This window comes from Actinia tenebrosa, unplaced genomic scaffold (genome assembly GCF_029948245.1).
Source record: "Actinia tenebrosa isolate PJP-AT-01 unplaced genomic scaffold, QUT_ActTen_1.0 PGA_scaffold1__47_contigs__length_23844297, whole genome shotgun sequence".
NCBI classification, from domain to species: Eukaryota; Metazoa; Cnidaria; class Anthozoa; order Actiniaria; family Actiniidae; genus Actinia; species Actinia tenebrosa.
Window position 1 is genome coordinate 2,813,264 of NW_028292578.1, and position 21,285 is coordinate 2,834,548.

The window sequence follows — 21,285 nt, forward strand, 5'->3', positions numbered from 1 at the left end:
ATAGTACAAAATAGTGCTAATTAAACAATAGAAAACAATGGAATTTGCATAAAATTGTGCTATTTAGTATTACTAAAGTTTCACGGTTATATTGTTTGCACTCTAAAATGTAACACTAGTTATCGTAATTAATAGTAAGACCATTTTTATACGTTTTTACTGCATTCTTTTATTAGCAACTAATCGAGGGCTAGATCGGTTTGAAGGACTGAGTGTCATGTCGACAATTTTTAGACATCATTCCAAAGTTTTCATAGCTTTTCCTGAAGGTCTGAAATAGTAGTTGAAAAGAAAAAAGAAAAAGAAAATAGAAAACCTTCTTTTCATAAGGTGAAATTTGAACCCAAGTCCAGCATTGACTGAGAAATTTTCAAAAAATCGATTCCAATGTGTCACACCCGATCATGCCATACCCCACTTTTCTAGCGCACTGATTAATTTTTATTCCAAAAATGAAAGGAAAACAGCGCGAGCGTACGAAAAACAAAAAATTCCAGTCATTTCCGCTACTCGGTTCGTCTTCAATAGCCGCGCACGCATCGATAAAAGTCGGTCCAGCTCTAGACAATATATGGAGTTCGTCAGACCTGACGGCAATTAAGACCTGCTCTTGGGTGTGTAACAATTACGCAAGAAAATCCCCTAGTCCGAAGGCAGCAGGGGATAGACTAATGCCCTGCAGTTTTTTATTGTTTAATTTCCAATTAAAACGAATTCTAATTAAATCAAAGGGATCTATATCTATAGTAGTGGACATCAATTAAAGAGGGTACATTCAAGGAACATTCGCCTGTAAAAGATGCGGACGAACCAAAAGAACCAAAAAAAACAAAAGTGTTTGTCAGAAGTAGTAAAATGAAATAAAACAGTACAATATAAAACTCGAGAGAGAGACTTAAAATCGTGCAGCTTACTACGACAAAAAACAAACAAACAAACAAAAAAAACCAACAACTTGTCATCGCTTATCACCGCCGCAAGTACAGCAGTGGCGCAGCTCAACGAGGTCGGGCGATGCCGGCTGTGGTCAGCGGTTTCATAACACAGGAAACCCATGATATTTATTTAATATCATGACAGCACTTACAATGCAAGGCATCAGTTTCAGTTTAGGCTAAGCGCTGGCAGGCCTTGGTCTTTTACAGCGAATAAGTTGCAATATAGCACGGTGAAAGTCCTTGTTCCTCAGAGAATACACCAATGGATTGATCATTCCATTGCTGCAGGTAATCCACAAGCTTACCACACCTAACTGCTCTATGACGCAGGACTCACTTCCAAACGCGTAAAAAATTTCCAGAATTAAGACTGGTATCCACACAATGACAAGAAACAGGAACACAAAGCCAACAGTTTTTGCCATTTTGACTTCGATTCTAGTTTCTCTCACAGTATCTGAGGTAGCGGTACTTCCTGGACCATGTAACTGGCCCCGTAACAAAAGCTGTGCACGATTCTCCACAGCTTTCTTGTAGATTTGACGGTACAGCGTACTGATAATAACCAGTGGAAGAACTATGTGCAGACCCAGGAAAGGGTAATAAAATCTATAATTGACGTTCCATTCATATGTCATTCCTGATGTAGGATAAAATGCTAACACTCTCATTAATATGACAACAATCGAAGTATACAACCAGACGACTCCAATGAAAACTAGGGTCCTTCCCCAAGAAACCACTTCTCTGTACCGCACAAGCGACATGACTGCCTTGTAACGGTCCAATGTGATGACCAATAGCGTCAAGAATGAACTTACGATAGAAAATAGCCAAACAGAGTTCAAAACGTTCGTTCCTTCGGATCCAAGAGGCCACTTGGGATATGACCACACATACGTCAATTCCATCGGAATGAGCCCCATTGAAATACAGATATCGGTCAACGCTAAACTCAACAGGTAGCCATTTGAAGGTCTGCGAAGTTTCTTGTCCAAACAAATGACTAGCGAAACTACGATGTTCTCGCTGACTGAAAGCACAAATGTTGTCCCGAGCAGAATGGTTATTGGAATCTGAAAATCTAAATTGAAAGAGCACGCGTGCCTGGTTAAACTGGTTTCGTTTATCGTCGATTGATTCATCTTCTTGACCAGATCATCCAAAGACTCACTTTTCTTATATAATGTTTGCACTAACTGCTTAAAGTATCACCTTATTCGCGATTTTTTTAAAGCACGTGCAACAGAACTGTTCAGAACCCGGAAGTTCTACATCGTCCTCTTCCCGGAAATCAAGCACAAGGACTGAGGCTAGTTTTTCAGTTGTTTTATATTTGAGGTGGGGTCCCTGTGACCAGATCCCAGTCTATCCCGTCCACCCCTTGACTTGCGAATCGATCCTTGACCAAAGTAAACGGATAGACTAGGAGGTTGAAGCAGTCTTATAATCTTTTTCCCTTTATTTTGCTTCTTTCTGATGAAAGCTAACCATGTAGTTGTAAGTGCACCAGGAAAAGTCATTCTTTATGGAGAACATGCTGTCGTGTATGGGAAGGTAAGAGCACTAGCTTGCCTATAGCTCTCACTTCTGAGGTCGCACTTGAGAAACATTTCGCTATAGCTCTCCCCTTTTGTCTGAGAGTTTTTCTTTTCTTTTTTCATTTTAGTCATCTTAGTTTTCCTTTCTCCGTATTACCTAACCAGCTAAAATTACGTTTCCTTAAAAAATCTTTGTAATTTGTTTTTTATTTATTTTTATTTTTTTTTTATTTTATTTGGGGGGGGGGGGGGGGGGGGGGACACAGGGGGTATGATAATTTCCACTGTTAACGAAACATCTTATTCGAGGGGGGAGGGGGAGGGGTTGGATAGGACAAGTAGATGAAAATATTCTGAGATTATTTTGAGGGAGAGCTGACAAGCATACAAAATCCCCATATATATTCCCTTATATTCTTATACATTGACCATTACACATGACTACAAGCGCAACTAAACTTAGAATTATTTTCTTACAGCCTGCCATAGCAGCAAGCATAGGACTTAGGACAACAGTTACAATCAGCCATTCTCAGAACCAAAGTATTTCTGTACATCTACAAAAACTAAACAAAAAATTAGAATGGAGTGTGGAAGAACTTCAAAAATCTTTCCCGGAGAAAATCTTCAGTTACAATAGGAAGGATAACAAACCTATCCCTTGTGACCAAAGCTGTATGGATGCTATTAATCAACTGATTGAAAAGCATTATAAGCTGGAGTTGGAATCAGTAAAAGATGCTGCAAAGGTTTTTTTGTACTATGTGACTAGCTTTATGCACAAGAACAAGAGGTAAGAATGTTGGTCGTGGGTCAATGAATTAGGATTTATTGTTAAGGCCAAACAAAATAAGTGTGTTTCCTGTTGCACGACTGACCCTAATTTTCCTGCCGATTTTTGCTGACCCTAATATTTTTTTTCATTCCAAAATGCACCAAAGGGTTTCCAGTAAGCTCATTTCCACTGTTGTATCAGTAAAAAACAAAAAAAAGAAAGAAAAGAAAAGAAAAATCCGACCTACCAACCCCAATTATTTTTCTCATGCAACAGGAAACACACTAATTTTTTGTTTGGCCTAATACGTTTTATTTAGGGATTTTTGAAGACTTCCAAGATGTTATTTTTTATGTTGTACTTTACTGTGCTACGTGCCTTACTGCTAACACTTCCACAAGGTTTTGATTTTTTTAAGACATCTTTTTCACAAATTTTAGTTGTGTTATTTTTCCGCTAGACAATTAGGTATCGGCACTTCAATTAAATGTTTCGATATCATTACATTAATATACAATTAAAACTCCACCTATCAATTCTATCAATTCCTGATAGATTTTCTTACATTTGTTTGTCAGGTTTCTAGCAGTAGATGTGGATGTGTCATCCAATCTTCCAATTGGAGCAGGACTTGGTTCATCTGCCTCATACAGCATAAGTCTCGTCACCTCTATGCTCCTCGCAATTGGCTCAATCTCCTTCTCTTCTCAAACCAAAAATAACAGTAAAACTTACCAGAAACAAGAACAGGATAAAGAGGAAGGTGGCTATCCACCTGAAAGTAAGAGGGCAAGACTAGAAACCTCCAATGAATATGTTTTATTACCAGAATCCTTAAGATTAGTGTGTGACTGGGCATTTGAAGCTGAAAAATTAATACATGGATCACCCTCTGGTATAGATAATTCCATTGGCACATTTGGTAAGTAAAACTTGATGCAAGAAGTGCTTTAATTTTATAATAATTTATTTTTCTTTCCATCTGAATGTGCTTTACAGCAATGATCAGTGCAGTGCATTTAATATTATTTTATATGCATGATGGCATGATTTGCATGATGTATATTAGCCTTGAATTACATGCAAAAGCACCTTGTGCCCATTTGCTGAAAAATTTATAAAAAATACTGTTATTTTAATTTAAAAAAAATAATAATAATAATAGGTCTTTATTCACATTGATAAAATACAATCAAGTTTGAAACAAAAGTTTGAAACTGTAAAAGTAACTTTGCAAATGATTTTAATGTTTTTGATCAGTGTTATTAACATTTTCTTATCATTTTAAAGGTGGAGCCCTTCAATTTCTAAATGGAGAGATAACCCATCTTGAAAGGTAAGAATGCCTTGGATGTGTTTGTTTGTTTGTTTGTTTTGATGTCATATTGATTGATTATTGATTATTTATATTTATATGGCATGAAAATATAAAAATGGCATGATCAATAGACTTCTTTATCTTAGGTTTAATGTTTTCCCATTTCAGACCACGTGCCATTCCCATGAGAATGAGATTCTTTGTTTGAGTTTTATCCATATCCATGTGTCTTCTCATGTGCAACCATTAAACAAAGAAATGATACTCTAGGGAAGGACACATGGACACATGGAAATGGGAAAACATTATGACCAGGGAAAAGAGGTCTTATTTAATGTAGCTGACTGTGCATCAGTAGAAGGCACTTATGGTAACGGGATGGAAGGGGAGAGGTTGGCAGGAAAAACACCTAGGTATTCCAATTAAGCAGTTCAATATACAGCTTACAATTATATTTCACAAACTCCGTTCGAAATATATGAGAAAACAATAGGTAGAATCCTGCCATTTGTGCTTCGGACCACATTTTAACGCACTCCACTCCCCTAGAGTTTAAATATTGATGACGTAATCCCAGAATCCCGTGCTGCACTAAGTGCGAAGTCACATAGTACTTTTCATCTTTTTCTGCTGTGCTTCGGACGTACGATAAGGTAAGTGGTTACTAACCGTGTTTTTATCCTCTATTTTATACCTTTTAGCCTACTCCTATACCCAGAATCATAAATAATCCCATTCGGGATACAATTGCTTGTAATATTTTTGAATTTTTAGCTCTAGTTGCTACAATGTCTTCTCGTAAACGATCTAAACATTCTTCCCGCCACACGGACAGTTCGTCCGAATCAACAAGCTCTAGGCATAGCAAACGACAAAAAACATCCCAAGTGGACCAAAAGGATATAAATTCAGTCTTCTCAACACTGAAGGAAATCCAAGAAGCGATTTCAAAGACGAATAAGCGTATCTCAACTCTCGAAGTTAACATGGAATATTTCCCGCCAAAACACACCGAGATAGATTACAATGATCTGCTCTCAGTCCAAGCAGAAGACACAGACCTGGACTACGATCTCCCAGAAGATCAAGAAGGGACACAGTCCCCATCAGACTCGGCTGAAAAGCCACCCAACTCGGCTGTTAAGCCACCAAACTCAGCTATTAAGCCACCACACTCGGCTAATAAGCCACCAAGCTCGGCTGTCAAGCCACCAAACTCGGAGGATAGACCACCAAGCTCGACTGATAAGCTACTCAATCCAGGCTCCGAGTCTCCAAGAACTGAAACTGCTTCAACAAAAGGCGAGAATACGCTAATAGATGATGAAATGTATGACCCTGGGGCCACACCATCCTCCTGGGAACCAACCAAGGGGCTATCAACCTTCCTAGATAAGCACTTTAGGAAGAAATTAAGCCATGACCAGGTGTCAGACATTCTTGAAAACTTCAGTGTTCCCTCACTTGATTGCCTAAGGGCACCCACTCTAGATACCTCAGTTGTAAACCAAATAAACAATCCACAAATAAAAAGATTTGTCCAGAATCGTGATAAAGACCTATGTTTGGCTCAAAGAGCTTTGCTAAACACCACAGGTCCACTTTGTTGCTTACACGATGCCCTCTCATCGGGGAAAGCAGTGTCACCTGACGAGGTTAAGAGTATTTTAGAACAAGCCTTATGCTTACTAGGCTCTTCAAATTATCTCCTTTCAACTGTTCGCAGGAAAAGGGTCCTAGCGACTATTAACAAGGAAAAAATTAACCTGGCAGATGAACCTTTGCCTAATGCCAAAACTATGCTTTTCGGTGAAGATTTTCCCACCTTAGCCTCTAAACAGGCAGAACTTAGTAGGGGTCTAGCCAAAAATCTCTCAGTCCCCACTAAAAACCAACAACCAAATCGTAAATCTAATTACAATCAAAGGTCCAAGCAGTCCAACCAGTCGCGCGGTTTTTCCAAATACCAAAGTAGCCGCTCAAAAAACTACCGGTCCTTTCGCCCCTCAAAGGGGACAAATCGGGAATCAACAGATTCCTAAACAAATGGAGGGAAATAACCTCAGACCAAGAAATCCTAGACATTGTTACAGGGTATCAAATTCCCTTTCGTTGTGTTCCAGTTCAAAGAATTCCAGTTGTGACAAAATCAACAGAACAAACAAAACCGTTATTAGACGCAGAGATTCAAAGACTCCTGAATATGGGAGCAATCTATGTGGACCCCTCCCCAAACGAACCAGGCTTTTACAGCCGCTTGTTCTTGGTGCCCAAAAAAGGAGGATCCTTCAGACCAGTCATAGATCTGAGTCATCTCAATCATTTCATACAGAACTCCCACTTTCAAATGGAAAACATATCGTGCTTAAAAACAATCCTAAGGAAGGGGGACTTTATGACGTCTATAGATCTGAAGGACGCGTACCTATCAATACAAGTTCACAAATCTCAAAAATACCTGAGATTTTTGTGGGACAACAAATGCTACGCATTCGAAGGTCTCCCCTTTGGTCTAAATACAGCACCAAGAATATTTACAAAACTGACCAAACCGGTCGTCTCGTTTCTTCGAAAAAGAGGTGTACGCATGTTAGCTTATCTAGACGATTTTCTTCTGTTGGGGTCCACGATGACAGAGTCCGAGATCAACACATCAATGGCATTGAAACTGCTGCAAGACCTAGGTTTCACTATCAATTGGGGAAAGTCCCAGCTGAAACCAAGCCAATCCATTACCTTCCTAGGGTTTATAGTAAATTCAGAGACACTAACTCTGAGCCTACCAGAGGAAAAAGTCCAGAAGGTTCTGGACAAATGCCAGAATGCCCTGACCAACCCAACTATGATGGCACAGGACGTAGCAAGCCTACTCGGCTCTCTGGAATCAACTCGCCTGGCAATACATCAGGCCCCCTTACACTTCCGACGTTTACAGATTCAACTTATAAAGCACCTTCGAATCAACGAACACAACTACGAGACACAAATCACCCTAAACCACCATGCCCAAGAGGAGCTCAGGTGGTGGATAGCAAATATAAGAAAGGTAAACGGAAGTCCAATCAACCCTCCGACCTCAGACCTAGTCATAACAACAGACGCCTCCAAGAAGGGCTGGGGGGCAGTTTGCGAGGGCACCACCACAAACGGTCGGTGGTCCAGCGAGGAGAAAAAGCTGCACATCAATTATCTAGAACTGAATGCAGCATTCCTTGCCTTAAAAGCGTTTATGAAGAACCAACATCACAAGGCTATTTGCTTGAGAATGGACAATTCTACAGCAGTTGCCCACATAAACAACAAGGGAGGAACCCGGTCGAGCATACTTGTCTCCCTGACACTGGAAATATGGGAGTGGTGCCTACAAAGGAAAATCCTGATAAGCGCACAACATCTCCCTGGGAAAGACAATCACATTGCAGACAAGGAATCAAGAGAGTTTCACGATTCCAGTGAATGGAAAATAAGCTCCCAAGTCATTCAGCCTTTCCTCAAAGATTGCAACGTCGACCTATTTGCCACACGACTGACAACCCAACTGCCACAGTTTGTGAGCTGGAGGCCCGACCCAGAAGCCCTTCACACGGACTCCATGACATTAGACTGGGGACCCCTAAAGGGATATGCATTTCCACCATTCAACATGATCCCTGCAGTCCTTCGCAAGGTATCTCTAGACAGAGCAGACCTCACACTTGTAGCCCCAATCTGGCAAGCCCAGACTTGGTGGCCGATACTGCTCCGACTTCTCATCAAGAATCCAATAATGCTTCCCAATACGAGGAACTTACTGAAAGACCCAGCCTCAATCGAAAGGGTCCACCCATTGTTTCCGAGACTACACCTAGCCGTCTTTCACATATCAGGGAAAACTTACAAACAGAAGGCCTTCCTGAAAACGTTACCAAGATACTATTGTCAGCCACTCGACCCTCCACACATAAGGCGTATGAGTCCGCATGGCGGCATTGGAGCAGCTGGTGTCATAAATCAAAGATTAATCCTGTTTCAGCAAAATTAAACCAAATTCTGGTGTTTCTGTCAGAGTATTTTAACACTGGAGTTGCTTACAGAACCGTTAATGTTGTTCGTTCAGCTATATCGTCTAGCCACAATAAGATTGACGGTTACCCAGTTGGGCAGCACCCACTGGTAACACAACTGTTAAAGGGTATGGTGAATATCCGACCCCCCAAACCAAGATACAATCACACATGGGATGTCACAAGAGTAACAAAATACTTGTCATCCATGGGAAGTTCCAGAAAGTTGTCATTAAAGCTATTATCACTCAAACTTGCCATGTTATTTGCACTCTCATGCCCAGAACGAGTCTCTTCCCTGTCTAAACTCGACTTGCGATACTGCCAAGTACTTCCAGAAGGCATCTCGTTCACCTTGACTTCTCCGAGAAAGCGAGGATCTCCTGAGGACATGGCCAAAGCCTTCTTTGCAAAATTTCATTCAGACAGCAAGCTCTGCCCAGTTAACACTTTTCAATGTTACTTGAAAGCCACTAGAAAGGTTAGACCACTGATTCCCTCTTCAAAACCAGATATTGTGTTCATCTCATTCATCAAGCCCCATAAACCTGTTACTTCGACCACTTTAGCCCGCTGGCTACGTGAAGTAATAAAAGCCGCTGGTATTAACACAGATATATTCAAGGCACATTCTGTACGAGGTGCTTCAACAACAGCTGCAGCAAACAACAATGTCCCAATAGGTGACATTATGAACATGGCAGACTGGACATCACCCAGTACCTTCCAACGCTTCTACTACAAGCCAGTACATAACAGCAGCTATGCTAACGCTGTCTTGAACACAAACAAAGCTTAGTTCTTCTAACCCAAAGTCATTTATATTGTTGAATACGTTCAAGTTACGAATAAATGTATTAATTTCACAAACTCACTGTGTTAATGTCTGCATTTATTCAGACATATTGTTGAGGGCGTTAAAATCTACCTATTGTTTTCTCATATATTTCGAACGGAGTTTGTGAAATATAATCCCAATTATACAAGGGCCGCGAAGCGGCCTGAAAGTATAATTGAAATTATATTAACAAACGAAGTGAGAAATATATGAGATACCCTCCCGCCCTCGTACTTGTCAAATATTAACAAATGACTAGTCATTCCCATCATATATTTCTCATCGTGGAGTCTCTTCACACAGGCGTTAAAAAGATGAAAAGTACTATGTGACTTCGCACTTAGTGCAGCACGGGATTCTGGGATTACGTCATCAATATTTAAACTCTAGGGGAGTGGAGTGCGTTAAAATGTGGTCCGAAGCACAAATGGCAGGATTCTACCTATTGTTTTCTCATATATTTCTCACTTCGTTTGTTAATATAATTTCAATTATACTTTCAGGCCGCTTCGCGGCCCTTGTATAATTGGGATTTTACTACATAATTCCTTTTTTTAGCTTTCCAACATTACAGATTTTGCTAGTGGACACCAAAATTCCAAGAAGCACTGGAAAGATGGTTTCTGGCTTAAAAGAAAGGTATAAAGAGGTATGGTCACTAGGAGAATTCGTGATTTTTGTTTGACATACAATGACAAAAAAATAAGACCAAAGAGCTCAGAATGGATATACATACTAATTATATAATGCTTTCAAATGAATTTATTGTATATCCCACACATGACTTGTATTTGCCATGTGTACACAGGCTTTAGACAAATGTGTACATGTACACAAAAGTGGGATATTCCATGGCATGCCACGAGAAAGTATTGTATAGCTAGTATATACGAGTGACAAGTGGGATATTCCATGGTGTACCATAAGAAAGCATTGTATAACTATTATATACAAGTGACAAGTGGGATATTCCATGGTGTGTCATGAGCAAGTATTGCATAACTATTATATACAAGTGACAAGTGGGATATTCCATGGTGTGCCATGAGAAAGCATAATGTATCACTATTATATACAAGTGACAATTGGGATATTCCATGGTGTGACTCGAGAAAGCATCGTATAACTATTATATACAAGTGACAAGTGGGATATTCCATGGTGTGCCATGAGAAAGCATTGTATAACTATTATATACAAGTGACTAGTGGCATCTTCCATGGTGTGTCATGAGAAAGCAGTGTATAACTATTATATACAAGTGACAAGTGAGATATTCCATGGTGTGTCATGAGAAAGCATTGTATAACTATTATATACAAGTGACAAGTGGGATATTCCATGGTGTGCCATGAGAAAGCATTGTATAACTATTATATACAAGTGACAAGTGGGATATTCCATGGTGTGCCATGAGAAAGCATAATGTATCACTATTATATCCAAGTGGCAAGTGGGATATTCCATGGTGTGCCACGAGAAAAGATTACATAACTATTTTATCCCACAATAAAGAAAAATCAAATGTAGAGATTCAATGTACAGTGCATGATGGGAAGGTTGAGTGAAATATCAATGAATATATGATGACTTTCTTTTATTCTAATTGGCTTATTTTCTATGGTGTGGGATTTATATGTAATGGTTGTGCGTGAGAGTGAAAATTGTCCCCAATTAGTGCAAAAGTGCTAAAACAATCCATTAGATACAAGTGAAAAAAAGTTTTTTTTTTCAGTTTCCCTCGATCTATGCACCGTTATTCGATGCAGTTGGTGGTATTACAACTGAAGGGCTAAAGATCCTAAGGACATTACATTACCAACAACAATGTGAGTTTTAAAAAAATCCTTCCTAAGGATGTAATAATTTATGAGGGGAAAAAATAGGGAATCTGTTATCTGGCTGCGAGTATCATAGTGAGACTCCCAGATTTGGACATGGGAGGAAGGGGGCCAACGATTGCACTGTCAACAATATAGCTCTATTCTTTTAAAAAAGGTCAAAATTTCAACATAGTGAACCTGACCGAAAATAGAAACTACAAAAAGTTTGTTTGTTAGCTTCTTTTTTAAAGTGTAGAACTATATTGTTAACAGTTGAGTGGAATATGTACGTTGAATCTGTTATTCGTCACGAGACGTCTTGTCAACGACAATACCATACCATTGGCCATGCTACTTTGTCTTTGTTTTGCTATTATTAAGGTGGATGGGGCATGGACAGTTTTCCGGGAGTTAAATATAATCAACGAAAATCATGCTCAATAAAAAGTGTTTACTTCCGATAGAAATAAAAATTAGAAATCGGGAACATATGTTTTTGATTTTTGGCAAGTCTTTGAACGCATACGCTCTTATACCTGAAGTCCAAGAAATCCTGTTCTCAAAAAATAGATTATGCCAGAGCCCTCGTTCTTTGCCACAGGCTCGAAGAAACGCAGGCTCTGGATACGAGATTGATGGACAGTCCGCAGCCCGCAATCTGCAACGACAGCTACTGGGCTTGCGCATACTGTCTGATATAAACGTTAAGGAATTAGCACATTTGCCTTATCACGTTAACCTGAGTATCAGGCCTATGGGGGCCTGGGGAGAAGGGGAAGTCTGATACTCAGGTTAGTATCACGTGTGAAAAGAGTTTGTCTCTCCGTTGATTCGAGGGGTTTTCTGGTTTCCCTCCCTCTGCAAAATCTAATTAACTATATCAAGTAAATTCAAATTCGATCTGGGAATTATCTGTGTCCTGACTTAGATTCATCCCAGGTTTTGATAACATTTGAATTTGAATTTCTGATGTACCGTAATAAGGCCTATTTTTTCTCTCTATGTATAGATATGTCAAGTCAGAGTTCTGACAGGAAATTCAGCTTTCATAAACTTGAGGTGGGTAATTTAAAGAGGTTAACGTGCCAGAAGGTGCGGATAGGTCAGAAGGTCCGGTCCGGTATTAGGCGGTCAGAAGGTCCGGATAGGTCAGAAGGTCCGCTGTTAGGCGAAGGCACAGTTTTTCCCTATCCGGACCGACTTCAGTACATCCAAGTTTTTTCCCATTTACTTTTAACTTGTTTTTCAATTTTTGGTGTTGTTTTTGTTTAACGATCCGTTATCCCAGGAAACCGGATAGCGGTTAGAGATAGAAAATACTGCCCGCTCGCACAGTCACAGAACATACGATTCTTAGAGTACAAGACCGGAAAAAATAAGATTATTTATTTTCTGCCGGAATAGTCCTTTCTTTTCCTCTTCCTGCTTCTCCTAGTTTTCGCAAATTGTTTCCAACTGTTTTATTCAAACCGACTTATAATAGCTACTAGAGACTTGAGTGGGCCGTGAAACAAAGTCGTATAATTAGTAAGTAGCAGTCAAACAAGAGAAAATGATGCAGTAGAATGTTTTTTATTAATTAGAGTGTAAGAATATAATTAGTGTATAAGAATTATCGTGAGGTAGTGCTTTTAAAATACTCTAAAGTGTATTTCAGGGGTTTATGTAAACCACTCTAAGTGTCTACTGCTATCTATTATACGTACTGTTGTCATTTATTGTTTTGACTAAGAAATATTAGTTGTAGACCATTTAACAATTGGGTTCCTGGTTCGAACAGGATACGGGTCAACAGCGTGAAATTTGAAATGCGCGATCTGAGACTAAAGAGAATTTTGCGGTTTAATGTCTTCTGACTCAAATACGAAAAATCACATTTCTAACTCAAAGATCATAACACCAAATCTTACACTGACTAGCCTAGTGTTCACGTGGAAACATGAAAGCGTTTTTACATATAAGAGAGGCTAGTCAGTCCAGAACAATATTTATTTATATTAGTCGTGATATTTCAATTCGGTGTATAGAGGAACCTTTTGGTGAGCCTCAAAGGACGGAAGATTCTCGTTGGATACCCCCTGCCCCCAACCTCATATGTCTACCCCCAAAGAAAGAATCAACTCAATATAGACCCTTTTCGAGTTCCAAATTACTGTGTTCCTTGATTACAGACTCCTTTACTCAGGCTTAGCCTCGCATCAGTGTTTAAATATTCACAAATACCAACGGTAAAGTAAAGAATGCACAACTTCAACAATACAAACACTTTGAAATTCGACGGACCTTGACTAAGACACGTGAATATTCTACACAAAATCGAGGCTAACTCTGAGTAAATGAGTCTGTAATTAAGGAACACAGCGGTAATTTGGAACTCGAAAAAGGTCTATTGTGATGATCTTTGTATTAACATTATTTACATGGGATAATCTTCTGCCATTTGCCTCAGACATTGATTGACATGAATCAACAACTGTTAGCTGTTATGGGTGTCAGTCATCAGACCCTGGATCGGCTGTGTCAGGTTACTGCCAAGTTCAATCTACATTCTAAGTTAACCGGTGCTGGTGGAGGAGGTTGTGCTATCACTTTGATTAGTGAAGGTATGATGAATGATAATAGTGATGATGATGATGGCGAAGATTAATATTAATAGTCAAGTGATGATGGTGTGATGATGATGATGATGATGAATGATAATAGTGATGAAGATGATGATGATGAATGATAATAGTGATGATGATGATGATGAATGATAATAGTGATGATGATGATGATGAATGATAATAGTGATGATGATGAATGATGAATAATAATAGTGATGATGATGATGAATAATAATAGTGATGATGATGATGATGAATGATAATAGTGATAATAATAATGATGAATGATGAATGATAATAGTGATGATAATGATGATGAATGATAAATGATAATAGTGATGATGATGATGAATAATAATAGTGATGATGATGAATGATGTGATGATGATGATTATGATGATGAATGATAATAGTGATGATGATGAGGATGATGATGATGATGTAGTGATGATGAATGATGATAGTGATGATGATGGCGGCGAAGATTAATACTAACAGTCAAGTGATGATGGTGTGATGATGATGATGAATGATAATAGTGATGAAGATGATGATGATGAATGATAATAGTGATGATGATGAATGATAATAGTGATGATGATAATGATGATGATGAATGATAAGAGTGATGATGATAAATGATAATAGTGATGATGAATGATGAATGAAAAAAGTGATAATAATGATGAGGATGAATGATGTAGTGATGATGATGAAGGCGAAGATTAATTATAACGGTGATGGTGTGATGATGATGAGGACGAAACTCGGTGATCATAGTTGTGACAACGATAATAATAATATTATAATAATATATTTATAACGCGCATATTTCAATAGAGATGATGATGCTTTATTTGGTAACCAGAGTAGTTTCATGCTGCCCATGTTGTAGAGCAAAACAACTGCATAATATTTTTTTCTCCATATGGAAATAACCTCTTGTCATGCAATACATCACATTGTTCTGCTCTTTAAAACATGTGTGCCGTGAAAGCACTCTATAGCAGCCATTCAATTACTCAAAAGAACATGGGTACATGAGACTTGTATGAAACGACTGAAGAAGAGGGCCAATGCCGGGCCTTCAAGTCGCGAAAAATTAAGCCAGCTCAACTAGAAACCGTGGAATTTGTCACTGATGCTTGACTCAAATATAACTCCTGCTCAGTAAACATATATCGTATTTTGACTGTTTAAGGAACAACTGACGATGATGTGTCCAAGTTGTGCGAGATCCTAACAAAAGAAGAAGGCTTCAAAGTTTGGAGAACAACGTTAGGAAGCCATGGATTACTAGTACACGAGTGCGTTAGTTCTCTTAGTTCACAAGAATAATCGAGCTATGAAGTGATTGGTAAAATTTATTGGTAAAATGCTCAAATGCACTTCAGTGTTCAAAGGGAAAACTTTGGGGTTTCTCTTTTGAGTGATGGTGTCAGTTGTTTTGAGGTTTGGGTGTGGGGGTGTTTTGAGTTTGAGGGCCTAGGTTTTGCCTCGGTTCTACTTGAGGTTATTGCCGATCTCAGTTCTCTGTGGCCGCTAGACCTCCACCACTTATAGGAGTATGGGTAAGACCACTGTAAATAGATTACTATTTTAAAAAAGGTTGAAGGGGCGAACAGCGATAAGCTATAAGTGATAGGAGATAGGTCATTTCAAGATCCAAGAATAGCTGGTGTGGTGTATTTGTGTTTTGTTATGCAATCGTCATATACAATTATAGGTGTCAATCAATGCAAATCTAACAGCTGGAATGGCTAGTGTTATTCCTATTGTAAAGAACACGTGTTATTGATGGTTTTCAATCATTCCCAAGAGAATTAAATTACAAAAGACATGGCGGTCATGTTGGAGGATATAACAAAAGAATTCCAACACTAAAAACGGATGCGAGGGAGACTAACTTTTAGTCGTCTGTTATATTTCCCAATCAATTGAGCCCCCCCTCTCCCTTCCTCCAATTGTCTGTATATGAAGCCCTCAATATCGAATGATTTCACAGGAAAACAATATCTCTAGATGGGCTCAACTGACAAACATTGTATTGTAAATAATCCTGAATATTCGTCCTTTAAATTGGTCAATTATTTCAAGCACCGATCTTTACTGCTAGACCCTCTCATGGAAATATATGGACATGACATCGTTATTTTGTGATTCACAAAACAAAATATATACCAGAAAAACTACAAACAAGGACCAAAAAACAATAGAAGGAAAGATGATTTCGAATATTTTGGCTGACTGATTAACAACAATGAGTTTAGGTGTTGAATGACCCCCAGCTTAGAATAATGATCTTCTAACGCGTATCATTGATTATCACTGTCTTCGTCAATAAAAACTTGTAGCCCCTAGTTGAGTATTTTTCATGTTATATATCGTCAAGACTTTTCGTGTTTCAGTGCCGAACCCTTAATTTCAATACTTCTGGTTTTTGTCGCTAATCGATCATAAAAATTCAAGCCAAGATCCCTTTGAAAATTTGATGGACGGAATCCAAAACAAGAAAAAAAAAACGTGTCCCCACAGAAACGTGTAAAAGACGCTGTAAGAAGATTCTTTTAACAGCAAGCATAATCAATTAATCAACCATTTTGAGTGATTTTGCTTTATTCAAATGGTGGAATTGTTTCTAAAAGAAAGCACTTTCGTCTTTCTGTGAGATTGTTAAAGATTTGCACACAGGCAGCCCAAAACAAATTCCTGTGAATGATTCATTAGGGAATGTAAGAGAGGATAAAGTTTTGAAATGAAACGTTTTACTGAAAAAGTCAGAGTTTCAGCGAGGTTTGCGTTAGCTAATTTTTATTTTATTATTATCATTTTTTTCAAAATCCGCTAACTCCGGCATACATTCTCTAATGAACTGTACCTTGTTTGGGCTGCCTGTGGTTTACGTGACTAAATCTAACCTTTTGATTTTATAGTGAGTGTTGATAGAGTGTGGAAAGTAATATGTGGAGAAAGAACTTCCTTAATTATAGTGCTAAATAGATCAGTCTGACAGTCTCTTAACTGCTTTTGGCTCAGGCACGAGATATGGCACTGCTAGCCATAGTTTAATTCAGCCATATCACGAGGAGTTTGTATTTCTCTCGACTGAGCATTAAACATGAATTTTGGGTTCTTTCCCTCCCTTGCTTTGATTCATTTTCATAGTACATTTTCAGGTGTAAATCCGGAGTCCCCAAATCACTTATCAGAATTTTATTGAACTTTTCAGTAGTGAAAAAAATACTGGAGCATAGATCGTCGATTAATTGTATTGCATGCTTCCGGATCAACGATATATGATATACGTCTGACTATAAAGGTATCATTAAGGATATAGAATAAAAGGTTCATGCACAGGGAGCCCGGCTTGGTGATGCTAAATCGGTGAAACGATCACGTTTCATATGTTGATGACATTACATAACAATCGTAACTCAATACACCGCTATTACAAACGGTCACTACGTAATAGAACACCAGTGTTTGTAATGCGTACTAGTACCGTAATAAATTCAAATTCAAATACGTAACGGCTAAGTGTAACGCTCTCTTCTTACGGGGCGTCTAACATTGTTGCGTTACAAGTTCTAATTACGTAGTGACCGTTTGTAATAGGGGTGTATTGAGTTACGATTGTTATGTAATGTCATCAACATATGAAACGTGATCGTTTTACCGATTTAGCATCACCAAGCCGGGCTCCCTGTGGTTCATGTGCATTTGATACTCAACAGTGGGCCTTCACGTCGTGAATGGAAACTTGGACAAAAACTAAGCCATGGGAAATTAGAATTGAGAGGAAATGACGCGATTTCCACAAGAATTTAAAAAAGGTCTTAAAAGATGATTCTCGAGAACTCGATTTCAGATTATCTGAAAGCAAGTGTCGTAGTAGTAAAAACGGCTAAAAAGGTGTTGTTTAGTTACTAACAAGCATGAGAGTGGCGATATTAGGAGCGGGACCAAGTGGCCTAGCATCCATCAAGTCATGCATCGAAGAAAACCTTGAGCCAGTCTGCTTCGAGAGAGAGAACTCGATCGGTGGACTGTGGAATTTTACTAAAGATGAAAGGCACAGCTCGGTCTACAGGTCGACTGCGATCAACACAAGCAAGGAAATGTCGTGTTTCTCTGACTTCCCAGTCCCAGAAAGGTTCTCAGTTTTTATGTCACACAACGAGGTGATGGAATACTTGCATCTTTACTCTTCCCATTTCGATCTTTTTAAGTACATCACCTTTAATACCACAGTTATAGCAATAACAAAAGCCGAAGATTACAGTTTATCTGGGAAATGGCAAGTGAAATACCACACTCAAGGCTTAGACGTTATAACCATGATTTTTGATGCTGTCATGGTTTGTACTGGGCACCTTTGGTATCCTTCCTTACCGAGCTTCCCTGGACTAAAAACATTTGAAGGAAGACAGCTTCATAGTCACTCGTTTAAGGACACACATGGATTTGAAAACAAGAAGGTCCTGGTAGTAGGTAAGTACTGACGCCAATCGCGCGCTTTAATCCTTTATTTATTGTTGAGAAACAACTATGAAAAAATACTAAAATAAAAGGTGCTAACATGCCCTGATTTATAGAAGTTGCTAGTATAGAATTCCACTAGAGTGATTTTCATATGATCGTGAAAGAATAGGCAAACTAATAGTTAGTAGTAGACTCTAAACCAATGATTTTCTTTTGTTCTTTATCAACTATTACAAACTAAATGGTCTATTTTCTTTCACGGTCATGTGAAAATCATTCTAGAGCGCATGCAGTAAAACCATGAAATAAAAACAAAGTCGATACTGACAAATAGTAGACAAAATTAAACAAAAGACACAAATGGTCTCTTGTGTTGTATGATGAATGTTCTGGTTGAGTGATAGCAACTGTTACTCACTATATAGTCCTATTTATCAGTATCAACTTTGTTTTTATTTCATGGTTTTACTGCATGCGCTCTAAGGGACCGTTTACCTCGGGGAGATGGTAAGGATTCGCATGATAACCCATACAACAAATTTGACCAAAACCAAGAAATTATATCTCATCAGTGATGATAGACCTCTTAACCTTGGATGTTTTTAACCATATTCATACGTGTCTTCTCATGCATAACCGTTAAACCAAGGACTTTGAACCCTAGGGAATGACACATGGTATGAAATGGGAAAACATTTCCGATATCATGCTAACTATGCCTTGTCCGATAATTATTTATTATTATTAAATTCATCAGGATTTGGAAATTCCGCCGCAGACATCGCAACAGAGCTAAGCCACCAAGCCTCGCAAGTATACCTCAGTACCCGTAGAGGAGGCTGGGTAATATCTCGTTTATCGAGCCGAGGCCTACCATGGGACTTATACCAAGAACGAAGGATCTACCAAATATTCCCTACAAAATTGATGGAATCGCTGTTTATGAATATGGCGAACGGAAGATTTGATCATGAAATTTTTGGTATTCGCCCGAAGCACGGCATTTTGAATGCACCAGCTGTCATAAGTGATGAGTTCCCACACCGTGTTGCGAATGGAACGCTAAAAATCAAACCAAACGTATCGCACTTTACACAAAAAGATGTCGTCTTTGATGATGACACTACAGTGGAAGACTTGGATGCTGTTGTCTTCTGCACGGGATACAAAATTGTTTTTGACTTCTTAAGTGAAGATGTTCTTAGGACTCACGATAACCAGGTCTCACTGTTCAAATATATTTTTCCTCCAGACCATCCACATTCCACATTATCATTTATCGGTCTAACACAGTCCTCGGGATCAATGTTTCCTTTGATAGAGTTGCAAGCTCGTTTGGTAACGCAGGTGATTTTAGGCAAGTGTCATTTGCCAAGTAGAGATGCCATGGTCAAAGACATCCAGGAAGAAAGGCGAAAAATGGAAAACACGTTCATCAAATCTAAACGATGCACAATTCAGGTACAATTCATTTTCTTTTTGCCATCCATTGCATTTTATTTGATTCTTCCGTTGAGGGCAAACAGTTGCAGGCGCCGACAAGGTTTTGGAAAGGATGTAACCGTTTGTTTCTCAGAACTGAACTATAGGGAGATATTCCGTATTCAAACATCGCAGAATTCCGTCCAGTGGGTACACCTTAAAGTCGCATTTCATTTGTTTAGTTTGGGATGCAATTTTTTACCCTCTTTATCTAAAATATCCCCAGAACGCAGAAAAAGCATTTTAGGACACTGGGAACATGCCCCTGGACCTCCACTGCTTTCGTTTTGCAAAGTATACGGTAATATTACGCCCCCCATTACAGATTCCTGGATCACCCCCCTGAGCACCACGCCACCCTTAATTCTCTATCCAGTACTAATGTTTGTATTGTCTATTTCTTTCTCTGGTAAAGGTTTCTAGCATCGCTTACAAGGATGAAATTGCTGAGATGATTGGTTGTAAGCCATCCTTATGGAAGCTCTTACTAACAGACCCTTTCCTGGCTCTTCTTTGCATCTTTGGACCCTGCACTCCTTCTCAATATCGACTGAACGGTCCAGGATCCTGGTCTGGGGCCAAACATGCCATTAAAAATTCTTACGCAAATTTGTATCCAAAAACAGAATTTCTCGCACGCAAAGAAAGATTTAGTTTGTATCGTATGGTTAAGAAGATTGGAGGTGTGATGGTTGAGATAGCACGCTCTTTTCTTACGGAAGCAGTTACCAAAATTGGTGGAGCCCTCTATTCCTTTTTCCTTTAAAAAAAGGAAAGAAAAAACACTACATTTTTACCAAAGCTTCCTAAAAACGCTAAATTTTTATTAAAATAAAAAACATGAGACACACAATAAAATAATATGCTCAACGTTTTAATAGACTTCAATAGTAGTAATAATAATAACAACAATATGCTCACGCCTGCCAGTTTGGACAATTAAAAGATACGAGTGTTATAGTATACTGTAAAAAAAACATTAAGGACTACAGTTGGAGTAGGGTTAAATTTTGAGCTCCACAAGATCGTATGTTACGATATGAAGTTTTCCTGTAATCATCATCTAATATTATTAAAAGAACTTTAAAAACTAAAATGTGCCAACTTCCAAGAACAGAAACATCTGCTGCATTCTTCCTCCTTTTTCTCCTCTGTGTCCTTCTCCTCCTTAAGACCTCCTCCTTTTATCCCTCGTCCTCTTCATCCCCCTCCAAGTCATCCTTCAGTTCCCCTTGCTCCGCGCTTCTTTCCCTTGTTACTACTGTTGTTCCTGGTGGCAGCTTTTCTTATCCAGATAGCAACATCATCTTTCAGTGCAATCTTCGAAATAAAGAGAGGTACAATATATTAAATCATTCAAATGCACTTAAACCAATAAAAAATGCAAATACTTACGCCTCCCTTTCTTCTGCCATCCTTTCCTCTGCTCTCTGTGCACG

The 21,285-nt window shown here is 38.8% G+C and overlaps 4 protein-coding genes across 4 annotated transcripts; 3 read left to right on the plus strand and 1 right to left on the minus strand.

Annotated features, from left to right (window-relative positions):
• Positions 1-648: 648 nt before the first annotated feature.
• On the minus strand, positions 649-2,222 carry LOC116308292 (histamine H2 receptor-like). The gene has a single exon (XM_031718679.2). The coding sequence runs from the start codon at positions 2,081-2,083 to the stop codon at positions 1,115-1,117; it is 969 nt and encodes a 322-aa protein (XP_031574539.1). The 5' UTR covers positions 2,084-2,222; the 3' UTR covers positions 649-1,114.
• Positions 2,210-16,242, plus strand: LOC116308291 (mevalonate kinase). The gene is made up of 9 exons (XM_031718678.2): positions 2,210-2,495; positions 2,959-3,272; positions 3,833-4,176; positions 4,545-4,590; positions 10,012-10,102; positions 11,189-11,282; positions 12,286-12,335; positions 13,726-13,879; positions 15,084-16,242. The coding sequence occupies exons 1-9, from the start codon at positions 2,418-2,420 to the stop codon at positions 15,218-15,220; spliced, it is 1,308 nt and encodes a 435-aa protein (XP_031574538.2). The 5' UTR covers positions 2,210-2,417; the 3' UTR covers positions 15,221-16,242.
• LOC148909702 (uncharacterized) lies at positions 5,044-6,758 on the plus strand. Its single transcript, XM_089032217.1, has 2 exons — positions 5,044-5,225; positions 5,347-6,758. Exon 2 carries the CDS (start codon positions 5,361-5,363, stop codon positions 6,612-6,614), a length of 1,254 nt encoding a protein of 417 aa, XP_088888343.1. The 5' UTR covers positions 5,044-5,225; positions 5,347-5,360; the 3' UTR covers positions 6,615-6,758.
• A 1,332-nt stretch (positions 16,243-17,574) lies between the features above and the next one.
• Positions 17,575-20,942, plus strand: LOC116308290 (dimethylaniline monooxygenase [N-oxide-forming] 2-like). Its single transcript, XM_089033293.1, has 3 exons — positions 17,575-18,373; positions 19,122-19,825; positions 20,262-20,942. Exons 1-3 carry the CDS (start codon positions 17,818-17,820, stop codon positions 20,610-20,612), a joined length of 1,611 nt encoding a protein of 536 aa, XP_088889419.1. The 5' UTR covers positions 17,575-17,817; the 3' UTR covers positions 20,613-20,942.
• The last annotated feature ends 343 nt before the right edge of the window (positions 20,943-21,285 follow it).